The sequence below is a fragment of the Trachinotus anak genome, unplaced genomic scaffold (assembly GCF_046630095.1).
Source record: "Trachinotus anak isolate AG129_WGS33_773 ecotype Australia unplaced genomic scaffold, CSIRO_AGI_Tana_v1 ptg000009l, whole genome shotgun sequence".
In the NCBI taxonomy this organism is placed as follows: Eukaryota; Metazoa; Chordata; class Actinopteri; order Carangiformes; family Carangidae; genus Trachinotus; species Trachinotus anak.
In genome coordinates, this window is record NW_027273860.1 from 15,015,529 (window position 1) to 15,035,668 (window position 20,140).

The 20,140-nt window shown below is 40.1% G+C and overlaps 1 protein-coding gene and 1 long non-coding RNA gene across 6 annotated transcripts; both read left to right on the plus strand.

Moving 5' to 3' along the window:
* Positions 1-9,062: 9,062 nt before the first annotated feature.
* Positions 9,063-12,773, plus strand: LOC139625502 (DELTA-thalatoxin-Avl1a-like). Its single transcript, XM_071485536.1, has 3 exons — positions 9,063-9,218; positions 10,340-10,437; positions 10,825-12,773. The coding sequence occupies exons 2-3, from the start codon at positions 10,352-10,354 to the stop codon at positions 11,240-11,242; spliced, it is 504 nt and encodes a 167-aa protein (XP_071341637.1). The 5' UTR covers positions 9,063-9,218; positions 10,340-10,351; the 3' UTR covers positions 11,243-12,773.
* A 1,178-nt stretch (positions 12,774-13,951) lies between these two features.
* On the plus strand, positions 13,952-19,397 carry LOC139625503 (uncharacterized). Of its 5 annotated transcripts, none has more exons than XR_011691903.1 (5): positions 13,952-15,516; positions 15,798-15,934; positions 16,227-16,480; positions 18,246-18,343; positions 18,642-19,397. It is a non-coding gene; the product is annotated as an uncharacterized lncRNA (long non-coding RNA). The 5 variants fall into 5 exon arrangements; XR_011691905.1 differs by having other exon boundaries at positions 13,954-15,516; positions 15,843-15,934; XR_011691904.1 differs by having other exon boundaries at positions 13,956-15,516; positions 15,878-15,934.
* Positions 19,398-20,140: the final 743 nt, after the last annotated feature.

Consider the following 20,140-nt stretch of genomic DNA (forward strand, 5'->3'; position numbering starts at 1 on the left):
CCTTGTTTTCTCAATTTCTTTTTAATTTGTTTTTATAGTCCATAACTATTTTTTTGTTACCTCCATCAAGAAGATAATGTTTTCTAGCACATCTGTTTGTTTTTCAGCAGGATTACGCAAAAAGTAAACACCAAACTTTTATACAAAAAACTAAAAGTCCATTTTGGTGGCCTCTGTCATCACACAGGCTTTTTGTTGAACATATTGCGTTGTAGGCATGAGTTACATTTGGAGTCAGTAGGACAGCCTCTCAAACTCTTTGACCCTGAATTATAGTGCCACCACCGAGCCAATTGAGATCATACTTTGTGTGAAGCATTAGCACATTATTTATAGTCATGGTGCCAATTTTTGTGTCTGTGACTCATTCCAACTCAGCTTGCAAAGATGTTGTTGATGACAGACATGCTTTTTGACTGATCTTGTTCTTTCTAAAAGAAATTTGTATCTCAAGGCTGTATGCCAAATTTGGTGTTGCTAATGTTGAAATTCTTCTAGAAGACTTTTATGGTCCAGGAAGCTTTTTTGTAGATCACATCGAGCTGGACTTGTGGGTGAAATTTTAAGTCAGTTGGATCAATTGTGTGAGGTCTTTTGACTGTGGCATGTTTATCAATATTTTACAACCAGGTCAAAATGTAAAAAGGAAAACAGAAACTGACACACACACGTTGTAGTAAAATCTGCAAGATTCCTTGTTTTCTCAATTTCTTTTTAATTTGCTTTTATGTCATTATCCTTCCAATTGCATCTAGTCCATATCTATGTTTTTGTTACTTCAATCAAGGAAATAATGTTTTCTAGCACATCTGTTTGTTTTTCAGCAGGATTACGCAAAAAGTACTGAACTGATTTGCACTTCCTATGAAAGGTGTGGCCTGTCCTTTCCCAGTGTCGGCAAGAGGTGATGTATGGTGAGACTTTTTAAAGTGGTAAAAGGTACTCTCAGTTGTCAGTGATCATGAAGGTGGATTCAGCGTACTAGTGTCAAAGTGATAGTTTGGGTCATTTGACATGGGGTTGTTTCAGGCACAGCAGGAGAGGGAAGATAAAGTGCTGCAAATGTTCTAAATGAAGCAAACATTTCAACTGATATTGGATCGTTTAACTAGGCATCTTTAACTAGGCATCACAGTCCACACTGTACCATCCCTCCCTTTTCCATAGCCACCTCTGGCTGAGATGACTCTAAGGGCAGGCTGAGCACTCGTTGGCTCAGCATAGGACAGGACAGCGGAGATCACCTGGTGTGTCAGCCGTGAAAAGAATATATCTGGATCCACAGTCACTGATGAAAGTATCTGCCTGATTTTCCTTGGTATGGATTTGGAATCAGAAAGTGTTTTCATCCACCCAGGAAAACTCGCTGTCAGTTTCCACCTACGACAGACCCCCTGCATCAGAATGACCGCTGTCCAAGTTCTGAAGCATCTCCAAGCCCACAGCAGATAATGAATAGAATAGTACAAAATTCTGTGCGGTCAATATGACCGTCTATGGCTGAAATAGGTAAAAATTATCATATTTTCTTTGCCTTTTGTGTAATTTACATGAAAACTATTTTAAATGAAAATACTGACACTTTTATGAAAAGTCAAGAAGCAGCAGTGCTGTATTTTCTCATTTAAGTTATTACACATGTACATTTTAAAACGGTCAAAGTGACTTTCTCAGCTGTCCTAGTGTTAAAGGTTCTGTGCTTTTTCCCCCATCAATTTCACATTTCAAGAGCGGCAGTGGAGAGACACAAATGACATTTTGCACTTCTAGCTCACTCTAGATCTAGATCTATCTAGCTCACCCTGTGGAAGCTTCAGTATACCTTTGAATATAGTTTTACATAAAACAAGTGCTGTGATTCTCTTTCATAGCATTTGTTTCGTCTCTCACTATGTGGAATGCCTCTGGCGTGACCTCATCAGAGGTAGACATAACATTATGCCAGCCCTAATTGGCTGGTCCTGGGGAGGACTATGTCAGGAGGGGAAGGGACCTTCCTCCTATAGACTGTATTACTCTGTTTATAGTAATAAAAGTGATAATAAAAGACTCCCTCCTACGCGTAATCTATCAAACAGATCAGAGTTTTTTTTCAATAAAAGGTTATTCTTGGAGTGTCACTGCCAGCGATCCCTCTGTTACGTGTTAATTTCCACACTCCAACCACTTTCTTAGTCACAGCGGCTGTGATATGAGTTCACAGTAGGTCCAAGCAGAAGTGGTTTCACTACAACTCATAATGTTTCTGACATGAATGTTCAATAAAGATAACAGATTCAAACAGACGACAGAGCAAATATGACACACCCTCTGCACACAGTTACAGGTGCTATCTCTGTCTGTATCAGAGCCCGCACAGTCAGCCAGACATCGCAGTGCAGCTGTGTTCACACTTACTTACATAATTGTGTTTTGATTTGGCTTTATACAGTATGGAGGCAGACACACCTGAGTCTGTTAAATAATTTGTTTTCTGTTCCTGTTCCATATTTGCTGTTAAACAAAAAAAAAAACCCTACACACCAAGAAGCAATGAGTCATTTATCCAGGTCAAAGTTCAAAATGCTCTCCATTATATATCTCTATCTATACTAGAATATAAGTTTGGGATAATGGTTGATTGCTTTTTTGATGATCAGTGATTAATGGTGTGTGGGTTGCAGCCAGTTCTCATCAGTATGTTGTGCTTGTTTTGGCAGATGTTAGTGACATTGCTGCTGGGATACTCCCCACCTCAGATCAGGAGGCAGTCTGAACAATAGTCAAAATTAGATTATTGCTTCAGGCTCCATGCCCAAACAAGGGCCCAGGCAAACAAATATCAAAGAATATGATCAATTGAATAGATCAATTGCACCAATCACCAGAAAAGATTCCTTGTATGTGAAAACATACTTGGCAATAAAACTGATTCTGATTCTGATTCTGATTCTGATTCTGATATAGTGTCACCAGTCACATTAGGTGTAGATTCATCTGTACTCACTCAGGAGGGATTGGCTGCAGTGTTAATGTCTGGCAGCCCTCATTGATACTGATTCCTTGCTCAGCAATAATGAAAGTGGCAGGGTTTGGGATTGGGGTGCGGTCAGTATGTGTCTCTGCCTGGGGCTCCTAACCATTAAGCCCACCCCTCAGACAGCAAGGAGGCTTTTGACACCAAGATACTAAATAGGAGTTCGAGGTGTTGACCTGGCCTCCAAATTCTGCAGATCTCAATCCAGTCAAGCATCTGTGTGATGTGTTGGAAAAACAAGTCTGATCCATGGAGGCCCCACCTCTGAACTTACAGTACTTAAAAGATCTGCTACTGATGGCTAGATGCAAGATACCACAGCAAACCTTCAGAGGTCTAGTGGAGTCCATGCCTCGAAGGCTCAGGGCTGTTTTTTCAGCAAAAGGGGGACCTACTAAATAAGCAGGTGGTCATAATGTTATGGCTGATCGGTGTATTAGGCTGACATAGTGTCAGTTGTCATTCAAAAGATGTCTGCACTGGAATCACCTCCTCCCCCCTTCCCCCCCTCCCCTGGAGCAAATTGTCTTGAGTCATTGTGTTGTAAGATGTGTTTGTTTATATATGCCTATGTTGCTGAGGTTTTTTTCCCGAATCCCACACTGTATCCCCCCCCCCCCACCAGGAGTATAGTTTGGGTTCTGTTATTTTTTCTCCTCTCCTCTCCACTTGTTTTTCCCCAGCCTGTACCTTCACCCAAAGACTTCTATGCTTTCTTCGGCTCCGTCTCTCCCTTCCCTTCACCAACCTGACGACCAAGGAGAAAGAGGAACTCCTTGACACTCCTATTGTCCTTCAGGGTCTCTTAATTGCAGCCATCACCTCCAAGCAGAAGAGACGTGACGAGGAAAAGGAGAAAATTGTAACATTACGAATACTTTTTTAAAAAACAAAAAACTAAGACAGGCTTTTAATAACTGGTTGCAACATGTTCAACCGACCTTTGTGTGTTTTTCAGAAAAAGACATGCCATGCCTATTTTTATTAGCATTTTACACTGTACCCAACTTAAAAATATTGTTAAAAACAATTAAATAGTGTAATTAGGAAAAATCAGTTTGAATTTGTGTACATTCAGCAAACATTTAGGACTATTTAATGTACTTATTTTCAGTCTCTTCGCTCCTCTTGTTCCTTCCTCTCCTCCTCAGCTTGCATCTCATGTGAGAAGAAATGAGGGTGCTGAATAATTCCACATTGTGGTGTCTCCCTTTCGGTATGCTGTTTGTTTATTTGATATCATACTATATTCCTTCATGTAATATGGTTTTAATGACTGGTTTTGTATTGCAAAACACACTCTCTCTCACACACATAATGCACAATGGGTCAAAGAACATTTTTCATGTCAATTTAAGATATGTATGTGAGTCATTGTGATCATTGAATCCTTAACCTTCCTCTAGTGTTAGGCTCAGCACCGACCCATTTATAGGTTTTAACCCTTAGATGCATAAGTGGGTCAAAAATGACCTGGTGAGGTTGTTTTCTGGAAATATCTTCGTAATGAAAAATTGTTATCATTTCATATTCCAGGTATTCCTCAAAAAAGATGTTTTTGATATAATGCCATTTACATTTTTAACTTACCTTTGATACATTTTAAGAAATTGTAGTTTTTGTATTACTACCCCAAGCTTCCATAAGTGGGTCAAAAATGACCCGCATGCATTTTCTATGGAATCCAATGGGAACCTTTGATTCTTATCAACTGTGGCTGTCAGGAATAAATTAACTGTGGACAACACAGACTATATCAGAAGTGTGTGTGTCTTTCATGACTGTTGTTATTATTTATCAACAAATTTGCCTACTTTATAACTAGCTAACACTAGCTAGCTAACATTACTATGGCCTTGTTCAGACTGCCAGCCAAAATCCGATTTTTAGCCCATCCAGATTGGAACTGGAGCTCTTTTGAAGTCTGAACAGTCACAGATCACATGAAATCCGATTTTTGGAAACCAGATCGAAACCACCTTTGGGAGGTAGATTCAGATCGCATTTGGACAGATGCGTCTCAGTCTGAACAGCTCCAAACACTCAGATTGGTTTTGACTGTCTGTGACGTCACTCTACGCGACGCCTACATTTTCCCACCAGTCATAGCTCTTCGGGTGGCACCACAGTCATCGCTGCACAGAAACTCCGGCAGTGAGTGCAGCATGAAGCATTGTTGTGTATAATCCTACCAGTTTCCTGCGGCGTTGCAAATGTCGAGTGCGTCTGAGATGTTCTGCACCTCTACTGGACAGTGATAAGGCCAATATACTGAGGTGACCTGCCTCCATCATGTTTGTTGTTTTTGTTGTCGCTGTCGCAATTATATGACGTCAGACGCTCCGTTACAACAGCAACCTGTCAGATCAGTCAATAATGTGGCACAGTCTGAACAGAGCCATATCCGATTTGGACACTTGTTAAAAACAGTGTGGACAGTCAGCCCTAAAAATTGGATTTGAGTAGGAATCTGATTTGAATCAGATTTGCCTGCAGTCTGAACGCGGCCTATATGTATTGTCTGTGTGTGTGTGTGTGGGAGTGTATTTATTTATATAGCTACATATTGATCTATTGAGAACATTACTCTTATGTTACACACACACACAAAATGGATGTTCACATTTTTCTATTGCTGTTCTGGGTAATTTTCCTTTTCAAAAATGTTAAAAAGTGAAAAATAAAGATATTTCAAATATGAAATCATTCTTGTGTGGTCCTAAATATAATACTAAATATTATACAAGTGATTATTCTTAACCACAATGACAAAAATGGCATAAAAACACATTGATTCTAATATGGGTCATTTTTGACCCACTTTTGGAAGAGTGTAGGGTCCAGTCACTCGTGCATCTAAGGGTTAAATGCATAAAAGTAATACATACATTTGTGTATTGCATCAAGACCTTTTGACTTTGTCAGGAACTTCTATTTACAACAACAAAAAAAAAAACAAAAAAACAGTTTTACTAAATTATAAAATGCTCTGCTTATGACCTTTATGTTGTTAGGGTCAGTTTCAACCCAGTTATAATATAAGATTATAAAACAATAATAAGTGCCAAAACTAAAACCATAAACATACTGTCAGCCAGCAACCCACAGCCAGCTCTTCCTCCAACCACTTGAGCTTCAGTTAGGGGCTTCTCTCTTTGCCTGTTTGACAAAACAAACAAAGACGGACATGTCCAGGCACCTAAGGCCAATTCAGTTTGGAGTTGGTGACTTGCAGAGTCACACATCTCCAGTTTACAGCATGCAGCAATGAGAAGAAGATTTAATGTAAGCCAAGCTCTGGATCATATCTTTGCTGACAATGAGGCAAAGGACACACAGCAACATAGCGATACAGATGAGCAGGTTTCTGAGGAGGAAGATGATGTGGAGTATCAAGCGGAAGACACAGACACATCTGATCAGTCTGATGAGGAGGTCACCGGTGCTGAAGCTGCTCCCGCTCCTGCTGAAACATTCAAATCCAAAAGTGGCAACATCTGTTGGAGCTCAGTACCTCCTGGCGTACATGGCAGGGCAGCTGCTGCAAATGTCATCAATATGACCCCTGGGATCACAAGGTTTGCTGTGACGAGAGTAAGTGACATCAAGACGTGTTTTGATCTGTTTATGCCATTGTCACTGAAAAAAGTCATCATTGCTATAACAAACCTTGAAGGAAAAAAAGTCCACAGCCACATGTGGAAGAACAGGGCTCCACTTTCCTCAAAGTTTGTTTTTTTTTTTTTACAGACACCACCACTGCTGTTTCATATTGTCCAAAAAAACGACGGAATGTAATACTGATGTCCACTCTTCACAAAGATGCAGCTGTGTCATCAGGAAGTGACAAAAAGCCCATAATCATCCTGGACTATAACAAAAACAAAGGAGGAGTGGACAACCTGGACAAGCTGACTGCCACCTACACTTGCTAGCCAATGACCAGGAGATGGCCAATGGTTGTGTTTTACAGCATCCTCGATGTGTCTGCATACAATGCATTTGTGTTGTGGACCCACATTCACCAAGGGTGGAACTCAACCAAAAAAAACAAGCGGAGAATGTTTGTTGAGGAGCTAGGAAGTTCCCTTGTCAAGGTGCACATTGAGAAAAAGGAACGGGTCCCCCGAGACCCAGCCGCTGCAGCCTTGGTCAGACAGCTGCAGAGCTCACCAAGCACTCCGTCCACGCCCACAGCAACACGATGAGCATCAGCACCAGCATCCTCCTCAGCCAGCCCTGCCTCAACATCAACCACAACAGCCACAGCCACAACCACCTGAGACCACCTGATTCTAAAAGAAAGAGGCGTCAGGTCTGCCCTAGCAATAAGGACAGAAAGACAAACACATTGTGCTTCACCTGCAAAAAATATCTCTGCAAAGAACACACTAAAAGTGTCACTTTTTGCCACACATGCATCTAAACACACACACATACACACGCATGTTCTTGCACAGAGAGACTTTTTATGGACCTAGCACAAACGTATTATGTCTCTACTGCAAAAAACCTTGCAAATCTACATTTTATTTATTTATTTTTTTTTAAATTAGTTATTACTAGTCCTGCTTTTCATTTTGATTTTGTATTTGTATTAAAGTTCTATTTTTGAAAATAAATAAATAAATAAATAAAAAAAAAAAAATCTTTTTTTGCCTTTTCTTGAAGTAAATATATATGGGTTGAAATTGACCCGTAACACCATAGATGTTACTATAGTTAATTTTAGAATTAAAACATATTTTTTGAACATTTAAGAGATGTGTTCTACCCTTCAGTAATAATCAGGTAACATAACAACCTTTTATTTATTTGTATTATTCTCTTGAGGTTCATTTGACATTTTTTTTTTTTTTTTTTTTTTTTTATATTGAAAACGAGGGGTATGCTGTCAAAAGAAAGGCCCAGGGGGCCACAACAAAAATATTAAAACCAATCTTTTCATGGATAAGGAAGCCTAACAAGGTAACTAAGAGGTTAGAAACAAATTGGATGATAAATAATTGTTTTTTGGGTATTTTATGGCTGATTTAAGACATGGGTCAAAACTGACCCATTAACATAAGAGATAGTAACAGAAAGTTAACACAAGAGGAAGATTAAATGATAAGAGTGCAGCATGTCAAAATAAAACAGGAAACAAGACTTGTCATGGGAATGTCACACATTTTTGTGCTTTGTTCTGAACAAAGTGTCTGTCAATGTCGCATAAATGTAGTTTATGTTCACCCACCTCAAAGGATCTTCCCATTTTGACTCCCCTCTGTGTGACTGATAAGATCTTTGCAGCAACTATGAGCTGCCAGGTTTGTGTGTTTCTGCCAAAATGTTGGTGATCATGATGAAGACTAAAAGCCTGTGATACGGAGACACTCAGCTTCAAACTGAATAACACCCTGTTGAGTGGATGCAGCCTACCAGTGGCAGTGGAGTATTTTGTGTTGGGAAAAAACATGGCAGAAGGCAGTGACAGAGATTTTTCAGCCTTGTAATACCCTTTTACACCAAAGTTAGCTAAGGATGGGTATTGTTAAGATTTTAACGCTACTATTATTGATACTGCTTATCCATCCGGTACTTTAATGGCACTTTTTTTCGTTCTTTATGTTAATTTGTAAGAGAGAAGAAAAAACAAAGACAAAGAACAAATCAAGAGCAGAATTAATATTATTTTCATCATGTAACTAACATTCTTGAGTAGCAAGCGTCACCAGCATTGTTTTAAACAAATCACTTTTATAGATTGTTTTTGTAATAAGAGAAATGTAAATCAAATGTAATGCACAATGATTGACTCTAGAATTTTTTATTTGACAGTATTTTTACTGTGCAGTAGTTTCCAGCAGCCACCAAATCACTAACCCCAACTGATATCATGACTCATATTGCAATCACAAGATCTACTACTGTACACTGACATTGCACAGGAGTCAGTTTTGGTGTGAGTGGTCTATTGAGAACGGTGTTGATTTCAAAATCTGACAGCAGCAGAACAGAAGGACCAGTGGTACTTGTCCGTCACACACCGTTGGTGGAGAAGAATCTCCCTCTTATCAGTAGAAGTTAAAGTCTGCCACGCCCTGTCAGGTAATATGAAACACATAAAAAGCTGCTTCTGTCACAGCCTCACACACTACGACCTGTCTGCACAGAGACTGCACTCTGCAAGCTGAACGTCTGACTCCATCTCATCACTGCTGTAAGTCCAACACTTTTACCTGCTAATGCTTTAAACTGGTCTGAATTAGTTATCACAGGATTCTCATCACACTCCACTCACACAACATACCTGCTGCTGTGAGAGAGGGCAGCAGACGTGTGCAGAGGGAAGTTTATTTTGCTCAAGGATAGTCTTACAGTCGCTGTAGCAACTTGGTACCACCATAATTTGAGCAGACTATGATTTTCCTCACAACACTAGCTTGAGCCTTTTATCAAATAAGTATGTGGCTGTGCATTATGTACTCCCTCTTTATTCAGACTCAGACAACTTCATTAATCCCAAGAAGAGCAATTCCTTTGCAGCTTAACCAGTCCACACACAACTTCAAAATCCACAGGTGAACTAGTTAAATGTCAGAGGCAACAGATGGGTCAGTCCAAGGGAATGACAAGCAGTAAGTAAAAACAGAGTAAAATAACACATTTCGATTCATTAAGTGACTAGATAATTTAAATAATAAAATGAATAATAAAATGAGTGACTGTTACATGTAACAGTCATTAAATTTACAGCTGTCAGCATTTAGTGCCCTGATAGTAAAATGAACGAAGGGCTTGAGTAGCAGTTTGTTCTCCTAAGCAGCATGCTATCAAGGTCATATCAAAACAAAAACACAACCATGGTTTCGTTTTCAGTTCAAAATCAGTCTAAAATCTGCAGCTAAAATCAGCTAATTAACTATATGGAATGTTTGAGTTCCTCTATTTTCTGTATTTAAGGCAGGCAAAATTAAAGCCATGGTTCTTCTTTTTCATTTTCCTGACGGTTCTGTGCTGTTTCTCTTTTTATATTAGATTCCGTACCACTCAGAGACTGCTTTTTGTTCACCTTAAATAAAAGACTTAAACTTTGTTGAGAGAAAACTCAAACACTTTGAATCTCAACACCTCTTAAAGGTAGATTCCATAGACATGACTGCTAGACATTAACTCTAATTAGGTTTAAAATAGATGTATTATTTATGGTTTCATTAGGAACAAGCCAGGATATACAAGGAAATGCACAAGAGGGGTGATATCTCCATCTTTTATCAGGCTCCAGGTGTCTGCTTAGGAGTAAAGCTGAACAAAGAACTGATGCTCTGTCTCCATATACAGGTTGAAGACAACATGGAAGATGAGATTCTTCCAACACATCGTCAGTGCAAAATTAAGATTGAGAATAAGCACTCTGAGTACAGCCTGTGTAACCCACAGTAAGTACAGACTTTACTTCCTCACAGTGTTTCTTTTTCTACATTTCATCTCTTTTCTAGTCTTAGACATTACAATTATACATTTCAAATGTTAATGCACAGTTACTTTTGAATTTATCAACTTAAAATGAAAAAAAATAAATAAATAAATGGTATATGCAAAACATTGCACGCTCTTCTATCTGTAAAACACCAATGGCACAGGAAACACTGATGCAGGGAAGAATGGATTCAACTAAATAGCAACAAATTTTGGAGGCAAGTGTCCTGCAGTAAGTCAGGAAGGTTAAAGTGAAAAGATGCAGTTGTTGCCCTTGATACTAGTAAACATTAATGATTTTCTTCACCTGCAGGTATCTGTATTCACTCATGTTTCTCTTTTTTCAGAGTGTACATTGAGAGTGGATCCTGTGAAGAGACTCTCACAACAGAGATCAAGCCCTCTGAATCTGGCAGCGGTCTGTTCATAAAAACTCCTAATGCAGCTTGTGGAGCTGTTGGAGTCTTTATGTATGAGCTTTGCAATGAATCCACACATCAGTACAAAGGAAAACTAGGTGTCATGTTCTGTAATCCTTATGACTTTAACCTGTTCGATAACTGGTACGCAGTGGGTATCTTTGACATGGACAAAAGCTGCGATAAAGGTCTCTATGAAGAGATGTATTACTACACAGAGAGCGGGTTTGTCAGACGCAAAGCTAGTGACCCTGCTGTGACTTACACTGATCGTGGTGTCACCATCAATGCCTCCATGTCAGACAGTTACGAACCTGTCATCAAGATAAACCTTCACAACAATTAAAACAAAACAGCTGAAATGTGGAGCATCTTTAAACCCTGCAGACCTTTTTTTTTTTTTTTTTTTTCCCTTCTCACAAGATTTATCTTTCAGTTTAATTCTTCCATGCTCCATTAATCCCAATTGGCTCACTAAGAAAGAAATTCTAGCTTAGGTCAGATGACAAATTTACTTGGATCACAATGTCACTTTTCATTCTGTGCCTCAGTTTATTTCAAATATACAGTTGTGTGAAAAAGTGTTTGCCCCCTTCCTGATTTCTTATTTTTTTGCGTGTTCGTCACACTTAAATGTTTCAGATCAAACAAATTTAAATATTAGACAAAGATAACACAAGTAAACACAAAATGCAGTTTTTAAATTTCATTATTAAGGGGAAAAAAAAAAAAAAAAAAAAATCCAAACCTACATGGCCCTGTGTGAAAAAGTGATCCCCCCCCCCCCCGTTAAAACGTAAATTAACTGGTTTATCACATCTTTGGAAAGCTGAGTTCAATTTCTCTAGCCACACCCAGGCCTGATTACTGCCACGCCTGTTCTCGATCAAGAAATCACTTAAATAGGACCTGCCTGACAAAGTGAAGTAGACCAAAAGATCCTCAAAAGCTAGACATCATGCTGCGATCTAAAGAAATTCCGGAACAAATGAGAAACAAAGTAATTGAGATCCATCAGTCTGGAAAAGGTTACAAAGCCATTTCTAAAGCTTTAGGACTCCAGCGAACCACAGTGAGAGCCATTATCCACAAATGGCGAGAACATGGAACAGTGGTGAACCTTCCCAGGAGCGGCCGGCTGACCAAAATTACCCCAAGAGCGCAGCGACAACTCATAAAAGAGGTCACAAAAGACCCCAGAACATCATCCAAAGAACTGCAGGCCTCACTTGCCTCAATTAAGGTCAATGTTCATGACTCCCCCCATAAGAAAGAGACTGGGCAAAAATGGCCTGCGTGGCAGAGTTCCAAGACGAAAACCGCTGCTGAGCGAAAAGAACAAAGGCTCATCTCGGTTTTGCCAGAAAACATCTTGATGATTCCCAAGACTTCTGGGAAAATACTCTGGACTGACGAGACAAAAGTTTAACTTTTTGGAAGGTGTCTGTCCCATTACATCTGGCGTAAAAGTAACACGGCATTTCAGAAAAGGAACCTCATACCAACAGTAAAATATGGTGGTGGTAGTGTGATGGTCTGCGGCTGTTTTGCTGCTTCAGGACCTGGAAGACTTGCTGTGGTAAATGGAACCATGAATTCTGCTGTCTACCAAAAAATCCTGAAGGAGAATGTCCGGCCATCTGTTCGTGACCTCAAGCTGAAGCGCACTTGGGTTCTGCAGCAGGACAATGATCCAAAACACACCAAGTCCACCTCTGAATGGCTTAAGAAAAACAAAATGAAGACTTTGGAGTGGCCTAGTCAAAGTCCCGACCTGAATCCGATTGAGCTGCCGTGGCATGACCTTAAAAAGGCGGTTCATGCTCAAACCCTCCAATGTGGCTGAATTACAACAATTCTGCAAAGATGAGTGGGCTAAAATTCCTCCACAGCGCTGTAAAAGACTCATTGCCAGTTATCGCAAATGCTTGATTGCAGTTGTTGCAGCTAAGGGTGGCCCAACCAGTTATTAGGTTTAGGGGGCAATCACTTTCACACAGGGCCATGTAGGTTTGGATTTTTTTTTTTTTTTTTTTTTTTTTTTTTTTCCCTTAATTTAAAAACTTTCATTTAAAAACTGCATTTTGTGTTATCTTTGTCTAATATTTAAATTTGTTTGATCTGAAACATTTAAGTGTGACAAACATGCAAAAAATAAGAAATCAGGAAGGGGGCAAACACTTTCACACAACTGTGTCTGTATAAACTTTGCTACAGCTTGCTCTGTATTGCTAAAATGGTGAAGAGTATTTTGTTCCGGTTAAATTTTTTTTTTCTTTTTTTTTTTTTTTTGACAAATCTGAATTTTTAAACTGAAATGTTGATGGGATAAAACATTTCAAATTTTACAAAATCATTTTTTCATCTGAAAAGATCTGGAATTATGTTCATTTATATGTTGGGCATCATTCAAAGTCTTTCAGGATGTGTCTGAACATCTGTGTATTGCCAATACAATAAATGCTGACAGACACAATGTGGTTTTAATTGTAAAATTCAACATGACAGTGTCAACACCAAATGTTAAATGTACAATCTAATCTAACTGTGGAATAAACCGCTGGAACCAAAGAACACGATCAATCAAAAGACTAACAGATAATCCTGTTGATCAACTCTACGGTTCTACAGTTAGCGCACTGTGTCAGTGTGTTGTATTTTAACTATTGTTTTCATCTTGTCTGCTGTACATTTAAGCGCTGGAGGATGGGTCCATAGGGCTATGGTGCAGGACTACGGAACAAAACCCACTGGTTGAAAGCCACCTTCTGGGTCCATATCGGTCAGTTCGTTCTGTTATGTTTCTAGACAAGATGGATCCAAAGTGCAGACAACTTGGAAAACAAAAGTTACTTACAAGACTGGTTCTTTCATGGTACTCAGCAGCCAAAGAGGAAAAAAAAACTGGAGAACTGGAAAACATCCAGGGAACACTGAAGCAAAGCAGGAGCAAGACACTGGGAAACAGAACAGAGCTGAAGACACTGGGGCAGGACGTGGGGTGGGATGGGATGGGGTGGGGCAGAGACAAAGGGGAAGACAGACTTAAATGCACAAGGAAGGCAAGGGCAATTGAACACAGGTGTATCACATTAGGCGGGGCTGACAATTAACAAGGAGGGAAACAGACAAAGACAGGAAGTAAGTAAACACACAAGGAGGCAGCTTCAAAATAAGGCAAGAAATGAAACAAAACAGAATAAAAAAAGTCCAAAGTCCTAGCATAAAATGTCTGTCAGGGCAAACCCTGACACAATCCTGCTCAAGTTTCCGACTCAAGAATGTTAATTGATAATTGGTGGACTCTGGAAAGACCTGATGTGATTAGCAGAGAGGGCTTACATCTCGAGCTGGATGGAGCGGTGCTGAGAAATTTGGTCATCTATTAGAAAGCCAAAGCCATGACAACCCAGAATTCAGATCAGGAGGCAGAGTTGCAGTCCTTTACACTTTTCTGTGTTTCTGTTAGAGCAGTCACCTGTCATAAACCCTATGGAAGCCACCTAAATTTCTTAACACGATACATATGCACTTTTGTGACTGGCTGTTTTTCACTCTTGTCCCTTTTTAACGGTAGATTTACATATGAATATCATTAATAATTAAGAAATCACCATATGGAAGACAGACATGAAAATGTTCAGGAGAGTAAACAATGTGCTTTCATACAAGTCAGTCATTCACCCATCACATCACCACATCACACACATCACCTCACAGCAAAGAAAACAAAAAACAAAAAAAAACCCACAACATTTTCAGTTCAAAATCAACAATATATGCAGCTAACTTACAGAACAGATGCAGAACAGATAATTACTGAATTTTAATGTATAAAAAAAAAAACAGCTTACTTTGGGACTTATTTTGTTTGACTGTCATGGTCATACAATATATTTGCCTGCTCATAAACAATGAAATATATACATCTTGTCTCAAGGTAAGACTATGTTTTATTCAATAACTCGTTGATACTTATTTGATAAACATTAATATAAAACATTATAATATTATTATTTTCAGAATAGTATGCTTTTTTAAATTTTATTTTTATTATTTATTTTTCTATTTCTATTTTGTAAATACTCAGGGTTGTGATCAGTTGCAACATCTAAATTCTTCCATTCAAATAAGTATTGTGAATGATGTGTCATATGTAATCATCTTTAAATGGTTTGGGTGATTAACAGACAGATGTTAAGTTTAATATATAAAAGTTTGGTTGGTCTACTCTAAATAGTCTCTGCATAATTGAGAGAAATGCAAAAAGTGTTGAACCATCTCCAGTCTCCTCTATTGATATTGGACAGTATAGTATACTGTACATTGACATTACACAAGAGTGTTATTGACAGTTTTGGTGTGAGTGGTCTTTTGAGAACGGTGTTGGTTTTAAAGTCTGACAGCAGCAGAACAGAAGGACCAGTGGTACCTGTCCGTCACACACCGTTGGTGGAGAAGAATCTCCCTCTTATCAGTAGAAGTTAAAGTCTGCCACGCCCTGTCAGGTAATATGAAACACATAAAAAGCTGCTTCTGTCACAGCCTCACACACTACGACCTGTCTGCACAGAGACTGCACTCTGCAAGCTGAACGTCTGACTCCATCTCATCACTGCTGTAAGTCCAACACTTTTACCTGCTAATGCTTTAAACTGGTCTGAACTAGTTATCACAGGATTCTCATCACACTCCACTCACACAACATACCTGCTGCTGTGAGAGAGGGCGGCAGACGTGTGCAGAGGGAAGTTTATTTTGCTCAAGGATAGTCTTACAGTCGCTGTAGCAACTTGGTACCACCATAATTTGAGCAGACTATGATTTTCCTCACAACACTAGCTGTAGCCTTTTATCAAATAAGTATGTGGCTGTGCATTATGTACTCCCTCTTTATTCAGACTCAGACAACTTCATTAATCCCAAGAAGAGCAATTCCTTTGCAGCTTAACCAGTCCACACACAACCTCAAAATCCACAGGTGAACTAGTTAAATGTCAGAGGCAACAGATGGGTCAGTCCAAGGGAATGACAAACAGTAAGTAAAACAAATTTATTTTTTTTTTTTTAAAGAGTAAAATAATACATTTCGATTCATGAAGTGACTAAATAATTTAAATAATAAAATGAGTGACTGTAACCATCATTAAATTTACAGCTGTCAGCATTTAGTGCCCTGATAGCAAAATGAATGAAGGGCTTGGAGTAGCAGTTTGTTCTCCTAAGCTATCAAAGTCATATCAAAACAAAAACACAACAATGGTTTTGTTTTCAGTTCAAAATCAGTCTAAAATCTGCAGCTAAAAACAGCTAATTACATCCCACCACAGGCCAACGTGCAGGAGGCACAGCAGGCACTTGCCGATCAGATACTGTGTGTGGAGCGGACCAACCCGGACTCCGTAGTTATTGTCCTTGGTGACTTTAACAAAGGTAACCTCAGCCACGAACTGCCCAAATACAGACATTTTGTTAATCGCCCGACCAGAGAGGGGAACACTCTGGACCACTGGATGAGTTCACAGAGGCTGTGACGTCATACATCAGCTTCTGTGAGGACTGCTGTATCCCATCATGCACCAGGGTGAGTTATAACAATGACAAACCCTGGTTCACAGCTAAGCTCAGTCAGCTCAGGAGGCAAAAGGAGGAAGCTTTCAGGAGTGGGGACAGGGACAGGTTTAAAGAGTCCAAGTACAGGTTTAGCAAGGCGGTGAGAGAAGCTAAACGACTGTACTCTGAGAAACTTCAGCTCTAGCTCTCAGCCAACGACTCTGCTTCTGTCTGGAAAGGGCTCAGACAGATCACAAACTACAAACCTAACCCCCCCCCACTCCATTAACGACTTCCGTCTGGCCAATGATCTGAATGAGTTCTACTGCCGCTTTGAAAGACAGTGGGACAAGCCTGACACTAACCTCCACATCAGAGCCACATCAGAACCCCCCTCCTCCCCTACCAAAGGAACATCTCTCTCTATCCTGGAGAGAGATGTCAACAGGCTTGTCCTGACCATCAGCACTGGATCCCCGCAAGGCTGCGTTCTTTCTCCTCTGCTCTTCTCCCTGTACACCAACACCTGCACCTCCAGCCATCAGTCTGTCAAGCTCCTGAAGTTTGCAGACGACACCACTCTCATCGGACTCATCTCTGATGGCGATGAGTCTGCCTACAGGTGGGAGACTGAGCGTCTGGTGACCTGGTGCAGGCAGAACAACCTAGAGCTAAACGCTCTGAAGACAGTGGAGATGATAGTGGACTTCAGGAAGAGCCCAGCCCCACCCACCCCCATCACCCTGTGCGACTCCCCCGTGGCTACCGTGGAGCATTTCCGCCTCTTGGGAACCACCATCACAGAGGATCTCAAGTGGGAGCTGAACATCAGCTCCCTCATCAAAAAAGCTCAGCAGAGGATGTATTTCCTGAGGCAGTTGAAGAAGTTCAACCTGCCAAGGACAATGATGGTGAACTTCTACACCTCCATCATTGAGTCCATCCTCACCTCCTCCATCACCATCTGGTACGCTGCTGCCACAGAGAGGGACAATAACAGACTGCAGCGTATCATCCACTCTGCGGAGAAGGTGATTGGCTGCAATCTTCCATCCCTCCAGGACCTGTACGCCTCAAGGGCTCTGAGGCGTGCAGGGAAGATTGTAGCTGACTCCTCCCACCCTGGACACAAACTTTTTGTGACACTCCCCTCTGGCAGGAGGCTGCGGTCCTTCAGGACCAAAACCTGATAGCACAAAAATAGCTTCTTCCCATCTGCTATTAGCCTTATCAACAAGGCTAGAGAGCCCCACTGTTGCTGATCCCCCTGATCCTCAATTGCACCAATCACCAGAAAAAAATCCTTGTATGTGAAAACATACTTGGCAATAAAACTCAAACAGCTTGGTCCTCCACACCTCTTTAAGGTAAATCCCACTGACATGATGGCTGTTAAAATAGATGTCAGGAGCCCAAAGTATTCGTTGCAGTTTCATTAGGAACAGGCTGGGGTATGCAAATAACGCTTAATGTTAATTTATAATAAGGGTGACTAACTACTGGACTGTCCCTGACTGCGAGGTTGCTCTCTGGTGAATCAAGAATCAAGAGAGAAACTCTCAAAGTGACACCTCCACGATGTCATCAGAGCACGGAAAGACTCAAAAGCACCACAAAGAGATGCAAAACAACTATTTGGTTGTGCAGTTATTGTGCAGGTGTCTGCTTAGAAGTAAAGTTGAACAAAGAACTGATGCTCTGTCTGTCTGTCTCTCTCTCTCTCTCTCTATCTATCTATCTATCTATCTATCTATCTATCTATCTATCTATCTATATATATATATATATATATACAGGTTGAAGACAGGATGAAACCAGAACAACTTCCAACACATCGTCAGTGCAAAGTTGAGCTGGAGAATAAGCTCTCTGAGTACAGCCTGCATAACCCACAGTGAGTACATCAGTTTCTCCAAGTGTTTCTTTTTTTACATTTCATCAAGTTTTCAGCTTCTCAGTCATCAGACTATTTTTTCAAATGTTAATGCACAGTTACTTTTAATTTATCATCTTAAATAGAAAAAAAATAAATAGTAATTGTGGTTTGCCATTGATACTGGTCAATACAGGCACATCAGTCCACCTGCCACATAACAGCCTATTGCAGAGTCAGATTATCAGATGATTATCACACATTAACACCTTTCTCTACCTGCAGGTATCTGTACTCACTCATGTTTCTCTTGTTTCAGAGTGTACACTGAGAGTGGAACCTGTGAAGACCCTCTTCCACCAGTACTCAAGCCCTCTGAATCTGGCAGCGCTCTGTTCAAGAAAACTCCTTATACAGCTTGTGGAGCTGTTGGAGTCTTTATGTATGAGCTCCTCCATGAACCCACAAATGAGAACAGAGGAAAAATAGGTGTCCTGTACTCTAATCCTTTTGATTTTTTCTTCTACTCTAACTGGTACGGAGTGGGTGTCTTTGACATGGACAAAAGCTGTGATTATGCTCTTTATGAACTGATGTACTACGGTGAAGAGAAGGGGTTTGTCAGAGGTAAAGCTCGCGGCCGTGATCTGACTTACAGTCATCTTGATGTTAAAATCAAAGCCTCCATGTCAGACGAATACCAACCTGTCATCAAGATACAGTTTCTGAACAATTAAAATAAAATGGCTGAAATGTGGAGCATCTTTAAACCCTGCAGACTTTTTTTTCTTCTCATAAGATAATTTTTTTAGCTTATTTCTTCCATGCACCATTTGTCCCAATTGGACTACTAAGAGAGAAAGTCTAGATTAGGTCGGATGATAAATCTATTCTTATTTCACAATACCAATTTTCATTCTGTGCCTTAGTTCATTTCCTATATGTCTGTATGAACTTTGCTACTGCTTGCTCTGTACGGCTAAATGGTGAACAGGTTAAGCAAAATCGACAGTTTTTCAGCATGTCTCTGTGAACATCTGTGTAATGCAAATACAATAAATGCTGACTGAAACAACGTGGTGTTAGGTGTAATATTTGGCCAAAAATCAACATGACACTGTTGTCAGTCCCAAATGTTAAATGTACAACCTAATCTAACTGTGGAACAAACTGCTGGAACACAATGATCAAGCAATATAAAAGATGTTAACACAAATAATCCTTTGTCTCTAAACAAATGAATTTAGTTATTGTCTTCATCACAGTAGCCAACTACCTGCTGTACATTTAAACTCGCACTAGTTCTGTCCAAGCCCTCATAGCTCTGAACCTAGCGTAATCTGACCCGTGCTGACATACAGATGCATGTCATTATTCAACTGTCCAGGTGATGTCCAGTAAACAATGTGGGCTTTGAAGATAATATGTGGACTTTTATTAGAAAGCCAAAGCCATGCAGCCTAGAGTTGAGTTGGTGGACTTTGGGAAGTCCTGGTGTAATAGAAAAGATGGTATACGTCCCACATTGGATGGAGCAGCTCTCATATCAAAGTTTATTAGAGAATCAAAGCCATGACAACCCAGAGTTGAGACCAGGAAGTAGAGTTGAAGTCTTATACGCTTCTCTGTGCTTCTATTAGAGCAGTCACCTGCCATAAAGCCTGTAGAAACTGTGTCTGCCCCCGGAGCTCCTAAATTTCTTAACTGAAAGGTATGGCCCGGGTCACCAGATTAGTGAAAGGCTCACATGAAATAATGAAGAAGCAATACTTCGTAATGATTACAACACTTGCAATTCAACACGATACACATGCACTG